The 18,176-nt window shown below is 46.6% G+C and overlaps 1 protein-coding gene across 6 annotated transcripts in view; it reads right to left on the reverse strand.

The window, feature by feature from the left end:
• SHQ1 (SHQ1, H/ACA ribonucleoprotein assembly factor) overlaps positions 1 to 18,176 on the reverse strand; it is a 215,177-nt gene that overhangs the window by 50,988 nt on the left and 146,013 nt on the right. For 4 of the 6 annotated variants that reach the window (XM_068253993.1, XM_068253990.1, XM_068253992.1 and 1 more), the window contains exon 12: positions 11,943 to 11,993. The exons of the other annotated variants lie outside the window; for them this stretch is intronic. In XM_068253993.1, the coding sequence (XP_068110094.1) occupies positions 11,943 to 11,993 (51 nt within the window). The remainder of the gene's footprint in view (positions 1 to 11,942; positions 11,994 to 18,176) is intronic. 6 annotated transcript variants of the gene reach the window in all.

Consider the following 18,176-nt stretch of genomic DNA (forward strand, 5'->3'; position numbering starts at 1 on the left):
AGCGACAAAGCGTACCAACCCTGACTAACCAATGTAACACGAAAATGAATAGAGAACGCGAACGCTTGCTAAACGGTTACCTCACCGAGACTACAGCAAGCGTTCGTTCCAGACAAGACAGACAGAAGGAGTAACCAGTAGCAAGCGCAGCTCTGGCCTACACTCCCAGACAGAGTACAGAAGGAACCACCGCCACTACGGCTAGGGCGAATGCGATCCAGACAGACAGACAGATGGAGCAACCAGTAGCAACCGCTGTTCTGGCTTGCACCCCTAAGACAGAAGGAACCACTGCCTCTACCGCTAGGGCAAATGCGATCCCAACAGACAGAACGATTTCCTGTCGACCGCCGCTGGCGACAAAACAATCACAACAGATAGACAGTACAAGGCAATACAGGTAACAAACAACCTGACTACGCTAGAAGGAATGCTAGGGCACTCCCAAGGATAACTACTCTAAGATAATATTAGCAAACAATAAGCAAAGGGCTGAGACTCTAGGTAAGTCTAGCAGGGTCAAACCTTTATGACCAGCAAGGAATTCTGGGAGGAAATGGTATTTATACTGCAAGCCATCAAAGGAAGCAGCTAAGCAATTTGTATGCCAAGTGGATGCAAATTCCTCACCAGAGCAGCAGCTCAGCAAGTTGCAGAGTGAAGACAGGTCTCCTTTCCAGGGACCTGCAGCACTCAGACCTACAAAATGGTCAAAAAGCTGTCTGCCTGTGCAGACAGCAGAGCAGATCATTACACCCTTGCTACAGTGCCAAAGCACAAAATGAGCTGTGGGCGAGGCTTGTTTAGTTTATAGGGTATTAGAGTATTAAAACAAAACAAAAAAAGTATTTGGCTTGAGGAATGCCCTATAAACTATATGAAAGGAACACAATTATGCAATCAGCAAAAGTTTATGCAGCGAGGAGGTTCATGACGCTCTACCCCCAACCATCAAACCAGTCGGTGCAGGATCAGACAAGCCGGGCCATAGTAGTAGAGAAGTACAAAAGAGGATCCGCAAGCCAAAACAGGATGAGGTAAAAAAAAAAAGGCTGAAATGTTTATTTGAAAAATCCACAGACAAGGCAACTACGACTAAGGGCAGATGGTAGGCCCGATACGCGTTAGTTGATCCTGTGATTTTATTGCCTTGTCTGTGGATTTTTCAAATAAACATTTCAGCCTTTTTTTTACCTCATCCTGTTCTGGCTTGCGGATCCTCTTTTGTACTTCTCAGCAAACGTTTATCTTGGATCCGCTTTAAGATGTAATGGGGCCCTAGACAAGGTAAAGATTTAGGGCACCCTTTTTGGTAAGCTGAAGGAGAGAAAGGTCAAAGAAGGTGGCAGGTGGGCCCCCTTTCTCACCCACTAGACCCTAGGCACCAGCCTAGGTTGCCTGGTGGATAATCCTGCTCTGACTTTAAGGTGTGTTTTACATGCATTTGCAAGACGTTTTGTTTAAAAAAACAGTTTTTGGTATAGAAGCAATTTAGATGCAGAGGAACGAACCTAGAAAGCATGTATATAGCGTGTTCCGTCCCTTGAAAATCCATGTGGATTAAACTGGGGTTTCTGCATTGGCTAGGGTCTCCCTTTAGATAAAATGCCTCAGCGGTAACGAGTGACTTCCAGCAAAGTCCTGCAGGGAGATCTCTGTACAAGGCCCAGAGACGGATGATCAGAAAGCTCCATAGTAGAAAGCCAGCAATATATATTTATCTTAGTCACCACCCACCAAGATCAGATAGGAGCCTGGATTCCGCAGCAGCTCGCAGCGGCGCTCACATACATTAAACATGCAACGTGTCAGCCAAATAAACTTGTAATGGAAGCCCCATCGCAGCTCAGCTACGGCTGCCAGATTCATCTTCCTTACACCTCCTCCTGTCTCTGAGCCAAGGGAAACAGGTCTATCTTTCCCCACAGCTCTGGCGGAATCCACAGGCTAGCCTGCGAGTGTGAAATCCTAGCTGTCTGACGACTACTGCAGCGAGCCTTCTCTGCTCTATCCATTTAAATTGTGCTGATGGTAAGAATGTCAGTCTGCAGTCATTTCATCCACATAATTAAAACTGTGGAGAATTGAATGGTAATTAGACTTGGACAATGTATAGACCAACTTAGGCTTTGTTCCCACTTCATGCGATTTCTCCAGCGCACAAGTTTTAGCATTATAAGACTAATGTTCTTCAAATTGGCAAATTATGCTACTCAGCATGGCATGCTGAGTAGCATAATGGTTGTAATTCCATTACTGTCCCTCTCAGTGCAATTGAATGAGACCTTGCACACCAAAAATCACATAGCAAGTGCACAGAATTTTTAAAACAAATTTTCCTGTGCGCTTTGAGGCGCTCATGCTTTCTACACAGCTATAGAAGTTTAGCCACCTGTTTTTTCACAGACTTGAGGAATCGGACAAGCACCAGTGAAACGCGTTGCCAATTTTACGTGCTCAATTAAAAGACCTTTTTTTCAATAAACTGGTCCAAATTCTTCAAGAGAGGTAAGATTACCTCTCTGTTTAGAAGATCAACAGCTTATTAGACCATATTTTATGCACTGGGCGCCCCCATCCCAGTTTTAAATGTCTTAAAAGGCAGAGGATCAGCAAGATAGCCAGGCAACTGGTATTGCTTAACAGTTAATAAATATGGGCCACAGTTTGGAGCCCATTGGTGTACAGATATGACCCTGTCTGATGCTACGAAGAGGAGCAGAGGGACAATGCATAGGGTGGCGCAGCATAGAGTACAAGGGGTAAGGAAGGAGAACAATGGACTTGGCCTGCATTTGGAGGAGATGATCCGGCAATCTGGATCTTGCAACAATGGACTGGGGAAGGGAAGGGGGAATATTGGGGGCCACCGTCCACATGCCAGGTTGCCAGCAGAGGCTGCCCCAAACCACTAATCCACCAAGAACCATACAGCTTTACTCCAGGATCCAAGTATACAGCCAGTGGATGTGTGTAATGATTAAGGGCTCTGCCTCTGACATAGGAGGCCAGGGTTTGCATTTTGGCTCTTTCTGTTCAGTAAGTCAGCACCTATTCAGTAAGGAATCATTGGGCTAGACTCCCTAACACTGTTAATGCCTACTGAGGGCCCCCGAGTGGCTGCAGCTCAAGCACTTTGAGTCTACCAAGAGAAAAGCACAATATAAATGTTATTTGTCTTGTCAGTGAAGTCAGACTGCAGGCATAACACCTGATCTGCATCTCCATTGCCACTCCACCCCATTTATAGGAACAGAACACGTCACTAGCCTCTAGCTTCACCCCAGCCATGTCGACCGAGGGTTCCAGTATTGATCCCCGACATGCTACCTACATATGTACGAGGTTTCAGTGACTCGCAGGCATTCAGCAGAGGACCAGCCCAACAATCAAGAAAGCAGTGTTTTAAAATGAAGAAATAAGTCATAAATAAATCAGCCTCCATATCCTTCTCACTCTAGGCTTCCTTTAAAGAGGACAGTAATGAGGAGCCCTGCACAGAAATCAGACGACAACTTCAAAAGGAGCAGAGCAGACTGCACTCCTGTAATTGTATTATCTTAATGCAGGCGGCGGAGGCGGCGGGCTGTTTGATAAGCTCACTTAGCAGGGGGATGGAACCACGCGATGACATTCTAGCGTGACCTCGGGGGTTAAAGATGCAATTTTCCATCTGGCATAACCTGGCTCAGGCGCGCCGCTTCCCACCACCTGCTGTTGGCGCCGGAGGATGTGAAGAATCAGCTGACAATGAAATCGCTGCTGAAGGTGTTGTTCCGGCTCAATCACTTCCCTCGACAAATCCTCTTATCTGTACGCCTTGCGAATTCAGCGGAGACACTGCGGGTTACAATACAGTACAGCTACGCTTCGTCTGCAAGGTGCGAGGGGGACATATACATATTTATAGACCGGGGAGTTTCAGCATTATTTCACTGGAAAACACGCAGCAAAACATGGGAACAAAACAATCAGCCTATAGGTTGATTGCTTGACAATGCAATCCCGGCATTGTAGTTGTGGGCGCTGAAAGATTTTGGCACTAAGCAGATGGGAAAGATGTCTAGATTTTTAACAAATTTGAAACTACATCTCAATTACTATTTACAGTGGGTTGCAAAAGTATTCGGCCTCCTTGAAGTTTTCCACATTTTGTCACATTACTGCCACAAACATAAATCAATTTTATTGGAATTCCACATGAAAGACCGATACAAAGTGGTGTACATGTGAGAAGTGGATCGAAAATCATACATCATTCCAAACATTTTTTACAAATACATAACTGCAAAGTGGGGTGTGCGTATTTATTCAGCCCCCTGAGTCAATACTTTGTAGAACCACCTTTTGCTGCAATTACAGATGCCAGTCTTTTAGGGTATGTCTCTACCAGCTTTGCACATCTAGAGACTGAAATCCTTGCCCATTCTTCTTTGCAAAACAGCTCCAGCTCAGTCAGATTAGATGGACAGCGTTTGTGAACAGCAGTTTTCAGATCTTGCCACAGATTCTTGATTGGATTTAGATCTGGACTATAACTGGGCCATTCTAACACATAGATGTTTTGTTTTAAACCATTCCATTGTTGCCCTGGCTTTATGTTTAGGGTCATTGTCCTGCTGGAAGGTGAACCTCCGGTGAGTTTTCCAAGATGTTTTCTTCCAAGTTTGCCCTGTATTTGGCTCCATCCATCTTCCCATCAGCTCTGACCAGCTTCCCTGTCCCTGCTGAAGAGATGCATCCCCCGAGCATGATGCTGCCACCACCATATTTGACAGTGGGGATGGTGTGTTCAGGGTGATGTGCAGTGTTAGTTTTCTGCCACACATAGCGTTTTGCATTTTGGCCAAAAAGTTTTGGTCTCATCTGACCAGAGCACCTTCTTCCACATGGTTGCTGTGTCCCCCACATGGCTTGTGGCAAACTGCAAACGGGACGTCTTATGCTATCTGTTAACAATGCCTTTCTTCTTGCCACTCTTCCATAAAGGCCAACTTTGTACAGTGCATGACTAATAGTTGTCCTATGGACAGAGTTTCCCACCTGAGCTGTAGATCTCTGCAGCTCGTCCAGAGTCACCATGGGCCTCTTGACTGCATTTCTGATCAGCGCTCTCCTTGTTCGGCCTGTGAGTTTAGGTGGATGGCCTTGTCTTGGTAGGTTTACAGTTGTAAATTACACCAGAAAGGAAATGTGTGCATCAACCAAGTGAACCTGACAAATCTGGCTTTGCAAATTTGGCCTATTGGCTAATCACGAGACATTGCTCATGCAAATATGCATTTGCTTTCGCATGCCTAAATATGCAGGGTCAAAAACCAAAACCGCAAAACAATCGCCCTTTGGAGGCAGGTGGAATATGGCTTGCTCTGGTGGTGTGAGCCCTGGAGTGAATTGTTTGCACCTGTCCCCCCCCCTCTGGAGTGTTGTGTGTGAGCCAGCCCTGAGCTCTAAAGCTTGGGGTGACCCATGCTTCACTCCTTTCTAATGTGGTGCCCCCAAGTTAATGCGCATGTAGCAGAACGCAATGGACGTTAAGGTAAGTGCCTGTTTTTAATATTGGGAGGTTGGAGCGGATGGCTCCCCTCGGCGCTGGCCACGCTTGGGGGGGGTCGCCTACGCCACCCAGCCTCCCCCTCCAGGGTGCTGCTGTGGTTCCCAGGCGGTGAGAGTGCCTGGGACCCCGCAGTCCCCACGCTTGGGGGGGGGGGGGTCCCCTGCGCCACCCAGCCTCCCCCTCCGGGGTGCTGCTGTGGTTCCCAGGCGGTGAGAGTGCCTGGAACTCCGCAGTCCCCCGGTTGTATGGGGGCATTGGGAAGCCTCCCCGTGGCGCTCCTGGATAGTGCTAATGTAGCATGAACTAATTCCCGCAGGGCGACCGCTTTGCGGTATTTGTTTTTTGACCCTGCATAGTTTGGCGTGCAAAAGCAAATGCATATTTGCATGAACATTGCCTCATGAATAGCCAATTGAGCCAGATTTGCAGAGCCAGACTTGCTAGGGTTAAAACTTGGTGTTAGAGCACGCATACATTTTCCTCAGGTAAGCATTTTTTGTAGTTGTATCCTTTGGAGGCAGGTGGAAGATGGCTTGCTCTGGTGGTGTGAGCCCTGGAGTGATTTGTTTGCACCTGTCCTCCCCCCCCCCCCCTCTGGGGTGTTGTGTGTGAGCCAGCCCTAAGCTCTAAAGCTTGGGGTGACCCATGCTTCACTCCTTACTCATGTGGTGCCCCCAAGTTAATGCGCATGTAGCAGAACGCAATGGACGTTAAGGTAAGTGCCTGTTTTTAATATTGGGAGGTTGGAGCGGGCGGCTCCCCTCGGCGCTGGCCACGCTTGGGGGGGGGGGGGTCGCCTGCGCCACCCATCCTCCCCCTCCGGGGTGCTGCTGTGGTTCCCAGGCGGTGAGAGTGCCTGGGACCCCGCAGTCCCCCGGTTGTATGGGGGCATTGGGAAGCCTCCCCATGGCGCTCCCTAGCTAGTAGACTTGCTAGGGTTAAAACTTGGTGTTAGAGCACGTGTACATTTTCCTCAGGTAATCATAGGTTTACAGTTGTGCCATACTCCTTCCATTTCTGAATGATCGCTTGAACAGTGCTTTGTGGGATGTTCAAGGCTTTGGAAATATTTTTGTAGCCTAAGCCTGCTTTAAATTTCTCAATAACTTGATCCCTGACAGGTGTCTTGTGTGTTCTTTGGACTTCACGGTGTTGTTGCTCCCAATATTCTCTTAGACAACCTCTGAGGCCCTCACAGAGCAGCTGTATTTGTACTGACATTAGATTACACACAGGTGCACTCTATTTAGTCATTAGCACCCATCAGGCAATGTCTATAGGCAAATGACTGCACTCAGATCAAAGGGGGCCGAATAATTATGCACACACCACTTTGCAGTTATTTATTTGTAAAAAAAATGTTTGGAATCATGTATGATTTTCGTTCTACTTCTCATGTGTACACCACTTTGTGTTGTTCTTTCATGTGGAATTCCAATAAAATTGATTCAGGTTTGTGGCAGTAATGTGACAAAATGTGGAAAACTTCAAGGGGCCAAATACTTTTGCAACCCACTATAGATGGGCATACACTGTAAAAGCTCCATGCTAGGGGACACTCGGCCGAGGTGGCCGATAATGACCGCCTCTGCTGAGAATCCAGCATGTGCACAGCGACCCTCGACGCCTCTCGACCAGTGATCCGCCTGATGGGTTTTGTTTGCTGAGAGCATTGTCCTACCCCAGCCGCATGATGTTACTCCTGCACTGCTCCCCCGCCCTGCATAGAAACAGAGCACAGCGAAAGCATCTGTGCAGCCTCGGCCCTGCATCACAGGCAGCACTGTTACCAATTAGATAGGAGGTCTAAGAGGAAGAAGATGCGCCTCATGTGGATCCTGGAGAGGCGAGTTACGTCTGCGCTCTCTCGTCACCTACACTGGGGGCACTCAGGCTACCTACAATGGGGGTGGGGGCTCTCTGGCTACCTACACTGGGGGCAGAGGCTCTCTGGCTACCTACACTAGGGGTAGAGGCTCTCTGGCTACCTACACTGGGGGTAGAGGCTCTCTGGCTACCTACACTGGGGGCTCTTTGGCTACTTACACTGGAGGTGGGGGCTCTCTGGCTACCTACACTGGGGGAGGGGGCTCTCTGGCTACCTACACTGTGGGTAGAGGCTCTCTGGTTACCTACACTGGGAGTAGAGGCTCTTTGGCTACCTACACTGGGGGTGGGGGCTCTCTGGCTACCTACACTGGGGGTGGGAGCTCTCTGGCTACCTACACTGGGGGTGGGGGCTCTCTGGCTACCTACACGGGGGGTGGGGGCTCTCTAGCTACCTACACTGGGGGTGGAGGCTCTCTGGCTAAGTACATTGGGGGCTCTTTGGCTACTTACACTGGGAGTGGGTGCTCTCTGGCTACCTACACTGGGAGTGGAGGCTCTCTGGCTACCTAAACTGGGGGTGGGGGCTCTTTGGCTACCTAAACTGGGGGTGGGGGCTCTTTGGCTACCTACACTCAGGGAGGGGGCCCTTTGGCTACCTACACTGGGAGAGTTGACTTTCTGGCTAACTACACTGGGGATGGGGACTCTTTGGCTACTTAAACTTGGGATGGAGGCTCTCTTGCTACCTACACTGGGGGAGGGGGCTCTCTGGCTACCTACACTGGAGGATAGGACTTTCTGGCTACCTACACTGGGGGAAGGGGGGGGGGACTCTCTGACTACCTACACTGGGAGTGGGGGCTCTCTGGCTACCTACACTGGGAGTGGACTTTCTGGCTACCTACACTAGGGGTGGGGGCTCTCTGGCTACCTACAGACTGGGGGAGGGGGCTCTCTGGCTACCTACACTGAGGGAGGGGGCCCTTTGGCTACCTACACTATGGGAGGTGACTTTCTGGCTACCTACACTGGGGGTGACGACTCTCTGGCTACCTAAACTTGGGTGGAGGCTCTCTTGCTACCTACACTGGGGGAGGGGGCTCTCTGGCTACCTACACTGGGGGAGGGGGCTCTCTGGCTGCTCACACTGGGAGAGTTGACTTTATGGCTACCTACACTGGGGGAGGGGGCTCTCTGGCTGCCCACACTGGGAGAGTTGATTTTATGGCTACCTACACTGGGGATGGGGACTCTCTGGCTACCTACACTGGGGGAGGGGACTCTCTTGCTACCTACACTGGGGGAGGGGACTCTCTGGCTGCCCACACTGGGGGAGGTGACTTTCTGGCTACCGACACTGGGGGTGGGGTCTCTCCGGCTACCTAAATTTGGGGTGTGGGCTCTCTGGCTACCTACAATGGGGTGGTAGTTCTCAGACTACCTACATTTGCGGAGAGCATAGCTGTAGGGGGAAGTTGTCGGTCTATAAGCTACAGCCATCTTTGGGCACCTAAAGCAGTCATGGCAATGTCTCTCCAGCTTCTGACTCCTCTAGAGACTCACTGTCACCTGACTGCAGGTGTGGTCCCTGCACTTGCATGAGAAACCAGAAAGTGGAGGACTTATAAAAGTACTTTTGCCGGCACCAAGAGAGACAGCTATAACTTATAGACATGCCTGAGAAGGACCATTTCCAAACTGAAGATAAATAGACAAGACACACAACATTATTATTGCGATTTTCTCCTGGTGGACTCAAAGCGGTTCAGAGTTGTATCCACATAGGGCGCGCTCCATGGGTGACCAGGATCATTAGGAAGCTAAAGCTAGGGTTGGAACCCTGGTTAAAGGCCAGAACCTTACATCAAAAGCAACACTCTTAACTAGTTGAAGTGTACCCGAGGTGATGTGACATGATGAGATAAACGTGTATGTATAGTGCAAAAAATATTAAAAACCAGGCTGATTTTCTTTTGCCTCCTGAAAGCGTTATTTTTCAGGCATGTAAGTGACAGTTTCCGTCTTGTCGGTACCTTGTCGGGAATATAGTACATCTCACTGATAAGCAAATTACCAGGGCTGTGGAGTCGGAGTCGGCGCAATTTTGGGTGCCTGGAGTCGGGAAAAAATGCACCGACTCTGACTCCTAATGAATTTGTAACTGTGATTAAAATAGAAAATATGATAAAATGTTCTATTTCTCAGATAATAGTCATTAAAAATAATGTATATATACAGTAATAGCTGTGCTTAGTCCACAAAAATGAAATAAACCAATACAAATTACTAGTTACTTGTGCTGCTTCAATAAAGCAGTCCCCGTATTTTTAAATTCAGATATACATATCTGATTGTGACTGTACAGTATATATGATGTGTACACAGGAATCTCTTATATATACTAAATAACATCTATGCTGTAAGTATAAAGCCTGATGTGTAGCTGTGTCACTAATAGAGATGGTCAATGAGATGGAAATAATTCTGCATTGATGCTGATTTATGCAAATGTATGCACTCTCTTTGCTCGTGAAATCAAATAATTTGATATGTTGTTAAAATTTGGTTTGGTGACTACAAATTAAAGGGTACCTGAGATGGATGAAAAGTAAAGTTTTATACATACCTGGGGCTTCCTCCAGCCCCCTTCAGGCCAATTAGTCCCTCGCTGTCCTCCTCCGCCACCCGGATCTTCTGCTATGAGTCCCGGTAATTCAGCCAGTCAGCGCATTCCGGCCACATGCCGCTTCCATAGCCAGGAGTGTTCTGCACCTGCGCAATAGTGCTGCGCAGGTGTAGTACGCTCCTGGTGGCGGAGTGTGTGCATGCGCACTACGCCCGACTGGCTCAAGTACCTGGACTCATAGCAGAAGATCCAGGTGGTGGAGGAGGACAGCGAGGGACTGATTATCCTGAAGGCGGCTGGAGGAAGCCCCAGGTATGTATAAAACTTTAATTTCATCTGTCTCAGGTTTACTTTGTTACACAGTAGTACTATACTCTACACATGCACTCCCCACAGAGCTGCAGGGAATCCACTGAGAATGTTGTGCACATTGAACACAGAGGTGTTGTCTATCACCTATAAACCTTGTTCAGATTGTACATGAAGTATGTGTAATAGAGGAAGAATCTCCTCATTCCCCTGCAGAGTACCTGCACATCATTCTTACATGCACCCACACTTACATTGCCTAGGGCCTGATACATGTTCTTTGTTCCGGTTTGTACCTTTCACAAGTACTCTTACCAAGGACTAGTTTTAGTCTAAGGGGAATAAATATAGTAGTCTACATATCCTCCTCACTTCAGTTGTCTTGTAAAATTCCTAATCGTTGGCAGTTAAGAGACGAATTTTCACGTTACATACTTTTAATCAACAAAATTGTAATATGCAAATTAGAGAAGTCGGTGGAATCCTTAACTGAGGAGTCAGAGTCGGTGGATTTTTGTACCGACTCCACAGCCCTGCAAATTACAGCCATAAAAGTTTTCATGGCAGAATTCTGAGGGCAGGGGAGAGGTAGAAAAAGGTCAATAGTTCATTTATTTTAACTCTGGGACACTTAATAGGCTCCCTTTGAGTAGAGACAACAAAACATTAACTATACTTTGTAAACGTTTAAATATAAAATAAAACCATGGGATATCTAAAAAAATATATAATTTTTAGTAGTAGGAGGATACATACAATTATTTTCACCTCAAGTTCACTTTAAGACTAACCGGCCACTTTACCTGCAGATATGTCAAACCCATATTTTTTCTACAAAGATATTGGCTTATCCACAACAGTAATATTTCCTGGTAGCTGCCAATTGCAAGGGCTTGGGGTCAGACTATTCAGAAGAAAGTAATTTGTAACAAAGTAAGCCAAATCATTTGTAATTTATACAGCTACCTGAAGATAATTTTTTTAAACTAATGTGGAGTTTTACAAACACATTAATGAAGATATGGCACAATGCCCAGTTAAAGATTTGAGCATTACATCAAAAATGACTTAATATTTAATGTTAGAATGATGGTCTTAAGATGCTTCTTGAGAAAGAGAAATGTACTGTTCTTTTTAGCATGTTCTGTTTATTTCTGCATTGTATTTAGCTCTATAAACTTTTTTTTTTACTTACATAAATATGAAATATTACCAATAGACGTTTCAGTTTTTATTAGCTCCGCCTGATGATTTCATCGATATTTTCTGTGAGTAGAAGAGTTTCAGATTACAGCTAATTAATGATTGTCCTTTCTAGAGGTACATACACACGTCTGATTTTTCCAAACGACCGGTCACTTGGATGTCAAATCGGGCGTACGTACAAACGGAAAAATTAGACGTGTATGTTCCTTAGAGTTTTGGAGAAGAAAGTGATTTGTTTGATCAGCTAATAGATTTGCAAATCCCTGATTTGCTGAGATAACACATGATCATGACTAGCATATCAGAGATTTGACCTGACCAAACTGATCACATGGTCCTCCACGAGTTCTGTGCATACCTATGAAACGGCCGCCGAGAGATTTGGGCGCAGGGTTAAGCTGTTAAAAGTATTACCCTGCTCCTGTAGAAGTCCATTCTGCTTGATTGATGGAAATTGGCCGATATCTGCTGGAACAGACAAATTTACTTGATCGAGCAGGATGGAACATATCAATTGATCGTAAAGAAACCGGCTAATGTTCATATGATTTCGATAAACACAGAATTGATTTTTGGTTTAAAAGCACGGAGACACAATATCGTTGAGATCGATTAGTGAAGGAGCATTGCCAGGATATTGCTTGCAGTGTGTGGGCCACTGGTCAATTTACTTTCAATCGACCACACTATTTTTGTTCGCCCAACAATGTTGCACACCTAATCTCTTGATATAAAATTGAGTAATATATGGGCACCTTAAAGCACAACTGAAGTGAGTAGACTGGGAAAGAACATATTTATTTCCTTTTAACCAGCTTCCGACCGCCTAACACCGATGGGCAGTGGGAGTGTGGCTCTCTAGAGACCGCCTAACACCGATGGGCAGTGGGAGTGTGGCTCTCTAGAGATCGCCTAACACCGATGGGCAGTGGGAGCCTGGCTCTCTAGAGATCGCCTAACACCGATGGGCAGTGGGAGCGTGGCTCTCTAGAGACCGCCTAACACCGATGGGCAGTGGGAGCGTGGCTCTCTAGAGATCGCCGAACACCGATGGGCAGTGGGAGTGTAACTCTCTGGGGACCTCCTAACACCGATGGGCAGTAGGAGCGTGGCTCTCTAGAGATCGCCTAACACCGATGGGCAGTGGGAGCGTGGCTCTCTAGAGATCGCCTAACACCGATGGGCAGTAGGAGCGTGGCTCTCTAGAGATCGCCTAACACCGATGGGCAGTGGGAGCGTAACTCTCTGGGGACCTCCTAACACCGATGGGCAGTGGGAGCACGGCTCTCTAGAGATCGCCTAACACCGATGGGCAGTGGGAGCGTGGCTCTCTAGAGATCGCCTAACACCGATGGGCAGTAGGAGCGTGGCTCTCTAGAGATCGCCTAACACCGATGGGCAGTGGGAGCGTGGCTCTCTAGAGATCGCCTAACACCGATGGGCAGTAGGAGCGTGGCTCTCTAGAGATCGCCTAACACCGATGGGCAGTGGGAGCACGGCTCTCTAGAGATCGCCTAACACCGATGGGCAGTGGGAGCGTGGCTCTCTAGAGATCGCCTAACACCGATGGGCAGTGGGAGTGTAACTCTCTGGGGACCTCCCTGCTTGTAAACACAGCGGGGATCCGTGATCAGCCTGCCAGCCGCGATTGGAGCTGGATGCCTGAAATACAGAGGGAAAAAAAACACAAATATGTGTGTACAACGCTGCAATATAGAGCAGCGTTGTGCAGAGGAGATCCCTGTCACCTAACTGTCCCTCCCAACTGCTCACAAACTAAGCCCTCTCAGTCTAGGGCCAAATTGTTTAATGAAAATAAATAGGGATTTTTATTTTAAAAAATAACCCGTTTTAATAAAATAAAATAAAAACGCAGCAGCAATCAGAGACCACCAAAAGAAAGCTCTATTAGTGGCAAGTAAAGGCGATAAAATTCAGCAATAAATCGTTAAAGTGGCAAAGTGCTGAATTGTAAAAAATCGCCTGGTCACTAGGGGGATAAAAACCACTGGTCCTCAAGAGGTTAAACAATAACAGTTGCCTGGCAGCCCTGCTGATCTATTTGGCTGCAGTAGTGTCTGAATAACACCAGAAACAAGCATGCCGCTAGTCTTGTAAGATCTGACAATAATGTGAGAAACACTAGATCTGCTGCATGCTTGTTCAGGGTCTATGGCTAAAAGTATTAGATGCAGAGGATCAGCAGGACTGCTAGGCAACTGGTATTGCTTAAAGGACAAATGTAACTAGAGCGATATGGAGGCTGCCATATTTATTTCCTTTCAAACAATACCAGTTGCCTGGCAGCCCTGCTGATCTGTTTAACTGAATTACACCAGAAACAAGCTTGTTCAGGGTATATGGCTAAAAGGATCAGCAGAATAGCCAGGAAACTGGCATTGCTTAAAAAGGAAAGAAAAATGGCAGCCTCCATATCCCTCTTGTTATAGTTGTCCTGTAAAAGAAAATAAATATGGCAGCCTCCATATCACTCATGCATCAGTTATCATTGAAAGCTAGGCATAGACTAATAGATGTAGCAAATGAGTAGCCCAATATCAATCTTTCACCCCTTTCAATATTAGATCAGATCTCAGCTGACATCTGACAATTGTTCTGAAACAGTGCCAATAATGACAATGAAAAATGGCTGGAGCCTATGGGAATGAAGCCAACAAGCCAGACATTTTCAGAAGACAGTTTTGTGCTGTGATTTATGTGTACAGGGCATGGACGAGAACGATCCAATATGTTGCTCTACTATGCCTGTGCAAACCGTTAGTTTTCAGGAATCCAAGGGTAGTGCCCTGCTTTATTTCTGTCTCTAGACATGGATAATGGCCGACTGTGCATATGTTCATCTGGTACAAGTAAAAATCTAATTATCTACCTGTCCTCAACTCAAACTGATGACTAACTTTAAATACCACAGTCTTTTCCCCTACTCTACAAGTATGGCATCCAGGTGTCACCTATGGCTCTGCACTACATATAAGGCTGGAAATTCACTCCCCACATCAAGAACATCTCTAGGTCTTGACATTTGCCCCTGAACATCATTTATAAAACAGGTCCTATCCTATCCTTAGGGACCAAAGTCCTGGTACACACCATCACTGTGCACCCCCTTATATGTTATTCCACTAACGGATCTTCCCACTGCTATCACTTATGAATACTGCAACCAGACAAGACACAGAACATTTCTATAGGGCTTTTCTCCTGGCGGAATCAAAGAGCTTCAGGGCTGCAGCCACTTAGGGCGTGCTCCGTGGCTGACCAGGATCATTAGGGAACCTTGCTCAAAGACTCCTTACTGATTTTCATACTGGCTTGGGCCAGGATTCGAACCCTGGTCAAAGGCTCAAATCCCACTTCAAAGGCAACAGTCCTACCAGTACGCAATTCAGTAGACCTATTTGCGTAGTACCCACGGCCAGATGGAATGGGGATATGATGGTTCCCCGATGCATCTGTCCAAATCAGCAAGTGTTGTTGGCATAGTCGTAAACTAATGATTGTGTGAGCTCGAGAAAGTCATTGAGGATCCGCAGTTTAATCCAAAATGGCAATCATTAAAAGACGAAGGACGCAGCTGGTGGCATGGGTCATGAAACATTGCTTAACAAATTTTGTTAAACGATGTTGCATGATATCGAGAGAAAAATCGTTAAATGAAGTTGGCTCCTGACCAAACTATGGAGCTCAGCTGTCATTAGCAGCACCAGAGCGACAAGAGTGGTGTAAGTGCTGAGTGGCGAGTACTTAAAATCTACACCCTAGCAGGGATAACAGGATGTAAGCTGGGTGTAGATTTCAACTAGCTCGGTCTGGAAGACTAAACAACAACTAAAACAAAAAAACTGAACCGACTGTGAAACATGGAGGAGACTAAATTATGTTTACAGGCTCGTATTAGCTGCTTTGAGAGTGTACAGGGAATAACATCTCAAGACCTTCTAGACTTCCTAGAGTGGCAGAGTCATAAAGATTTCTCACAGTTAAAACTCAAAGATCCTCCATCAGACATAGACAACTACAAGCACTCAAGAATGGCTAAGAAGAAAACAATGAAGTATTCTGAAGAGATCTTCTATGGGCACTGATTTCATTACTACTGAACATCTATGAAAAGAAATGAAACATGCAGTATGGAGAAGGCACCCTCAAACCTAACTTTGCTGGAGTAGATTGCTTTGGAGGAGCAACTAGAGTCTCACTGAGAGCTGAAGGGATCACTCGTTTTCATGGGCCCTTATTCAATTCACTCTTTCTCCTAATAATGTTAGAGAAACCGAGAGCCCAATATAGTGTAGTATGTTCAGCATAAAATTAGTAAAGATAATTAGTGAGAAGAGTATTTCCTCTCAAACATGGGTTACCACAAAGGCAACCACGGTATAGGCAGGTGAGGAGATTAGACCTGTCCTCACTCAGGATTAAGAAGTCGCTCTCTGTAGATCAGAAAAGGGGTAGATCACCCCTCCACAAGGGGTGGACACGGTGCAGCAAACGGGGAACAGAGGCGCCAGCAGGGTAGAAGTGGATAAAACCTTTAAAATTTGCTTGTGCATCACATTTCGCAGGTCACGCCCGCTTCATCAGGCAATAAACGTGGGGACAAACAGAATTTTATCAGTAGCAGGAGTAGCGCCTCAGTCACTTTTGGGGTATTATATAATAAATGTGATTACTATTATACAGACAGTCTTTCGTGTCTGCTTTATGGAGTTAAGTCCACCGCTTCCTCCAAGCAAATTTTAAAGGTTTTATCCACTTTTACCCTGCTGGCGCCCCTGTTCCCCGTTTGCTGCGCTCTTTCTCCTAAGTTTTCTCCTAGGAGATTATTAGGCTAATTGTCTCATTTTTATTCTTCCCTTTTCCATTTGTGTTATTTGAAATATTTTGTTGATTCAAAGCTGTAAAACAAAGTCTGATTTTTATAAAATATGTAATAAATAATGATGGGTGCTTAGTAGTTTTGCAAGTATTAAATTAGTTTTGAGAAGATTGTGGATCTTGTTTTATGTGCTGCGTAATATGTTGGCGCTTTATAAATACAATAAATAATAATAATAATGTGGAGAGGGACCAGCTATTTGTAACAGATCCAAAACCACCTTTCTTTGCTATGCAAATGGCCTACTAATGACCCCCTCACTCACAGCCTCTCTTCCATTAGCAACCATAGTTCCAAGACTTTTCTAGTGTTGGCACCCATTTGCTGGAATTCCCTACCTTTAACACATTTGAACAGGCCCTAAAAGCCACATCTTCAAATTCACCTACCTCACTCCCTCTCTCTTCATCATCAATAAGAGGAGAGGGGAGTTTCTGGATCCTCCAGAGGCCTCCCACACCGATCTTCAGACAAATACTTACCCAAGGAGAGGGGAGTCTCTGGATGCTCCAGAGGCCTCCCACATCGATCTCCAGAAAAATACTTACCTAAGGAGAATCTATGGATCCTCCAGAGGCCTCCCACACCGATCTCCAGACAAATACTTACCTAAGGAGAGGGGAGTCTCTGGATGCTCTAGAGGCCTCCCACACCGATCTCCAGACAAATACTTACCTAAGGAGAATCTATGGATCCTCCAGAGGCCTCCCACACCGATCTCCAGACAAATACCTAAGGAGAGTCTATGGATCCTCTAGAGGCCTCCCACACCGATCTCCAGACAAATACTTACCTAAGGAGAATCTATGGATCCTCCAGAGGCCTCCCACACCAATCTCCAGACAAATACTTACCTAAGGAGAGGGGAGTCTCTGGATGCTCCAGAGGCCTCCCACATCAATCTCCAGAAAAATACTTACCTAAGGAGAATCTATGGATCCTCCAGAGGCCTCCCACACCGATCTCCAGACAAATACTTACCTAAGGAGAGGGGAGTCTCTGGATGCTCCAGAGGCCTCCCACATCGATCTCCAGAAAAATACTTACCTAAGGAGAATCTATGGATCCTCCAGAGGCCTCCCACACCGATGTCCAGACAAATACTTACCTAAGCAGAGGGGAGTTTCTGGATCCTCCAGAGGCCTCCCACACCGATCTCCAGACAAATACTTACCTAAGGAGAGGGGAGTCTCTGGATGCTCTAGAGGCCTCCCACACCGATCTCCAGACAAATACTTACCTAAGCAGAGGGGAGTTTCTGGATCCTCCAGAGGCCTCCCACACCGATCTCCAGACAAATACTTACCTAAGGAGAGGGGAGTCTCTGGATGCTCTAGAGGCCTCCCACACCGATCTCCAGACAAATACTTACCTAAGCAGAGGGGAGTTTCTGGATCCTCCAGAGGCCTCCCACACCGATCTTCAGACAAATACTTACCTAAGGAGAGGGGAGTCTCTGGATGCACCAGAGGCCTCCCACATCGATCTCTAGAAAAATACTTACCTAAGGAGAATCTATGGATCCTCCAGAGGCCTCCCACACCGATCTCCAGACAAATACTTACCTAAGGAGAGGGGAGTCTCTGGATGCTCTAGAGGCCTCCCACACCGATCTCCAGACAAATACTTACCTAAGCAGAGGGGAGTTTCTGGATCCTCCAGAGGCCTCCCACACCAATCTTCAGACAAATACTTACCTAAGGAGAGGGGAGTCTCTGGATGCTCCAGAGGCCTCCCACATCGATCTC

Source organism: Hyperolius riggenbachi, chromosome 9 (assembly GCF_040937935.1).
Source record: "Hyperolius riggenbachi isolate aHypRig1 chromosome 9, aHypRig1.pri, whole genome shotgun sequence".
In the NCBI taxonomy this organism is placed as follows: Eukaryota; Metazoa; Chordata; class Amphibia; order Anura; family Hyperoliidae; genus Hyperolius; species Hyperolius riggenbachi.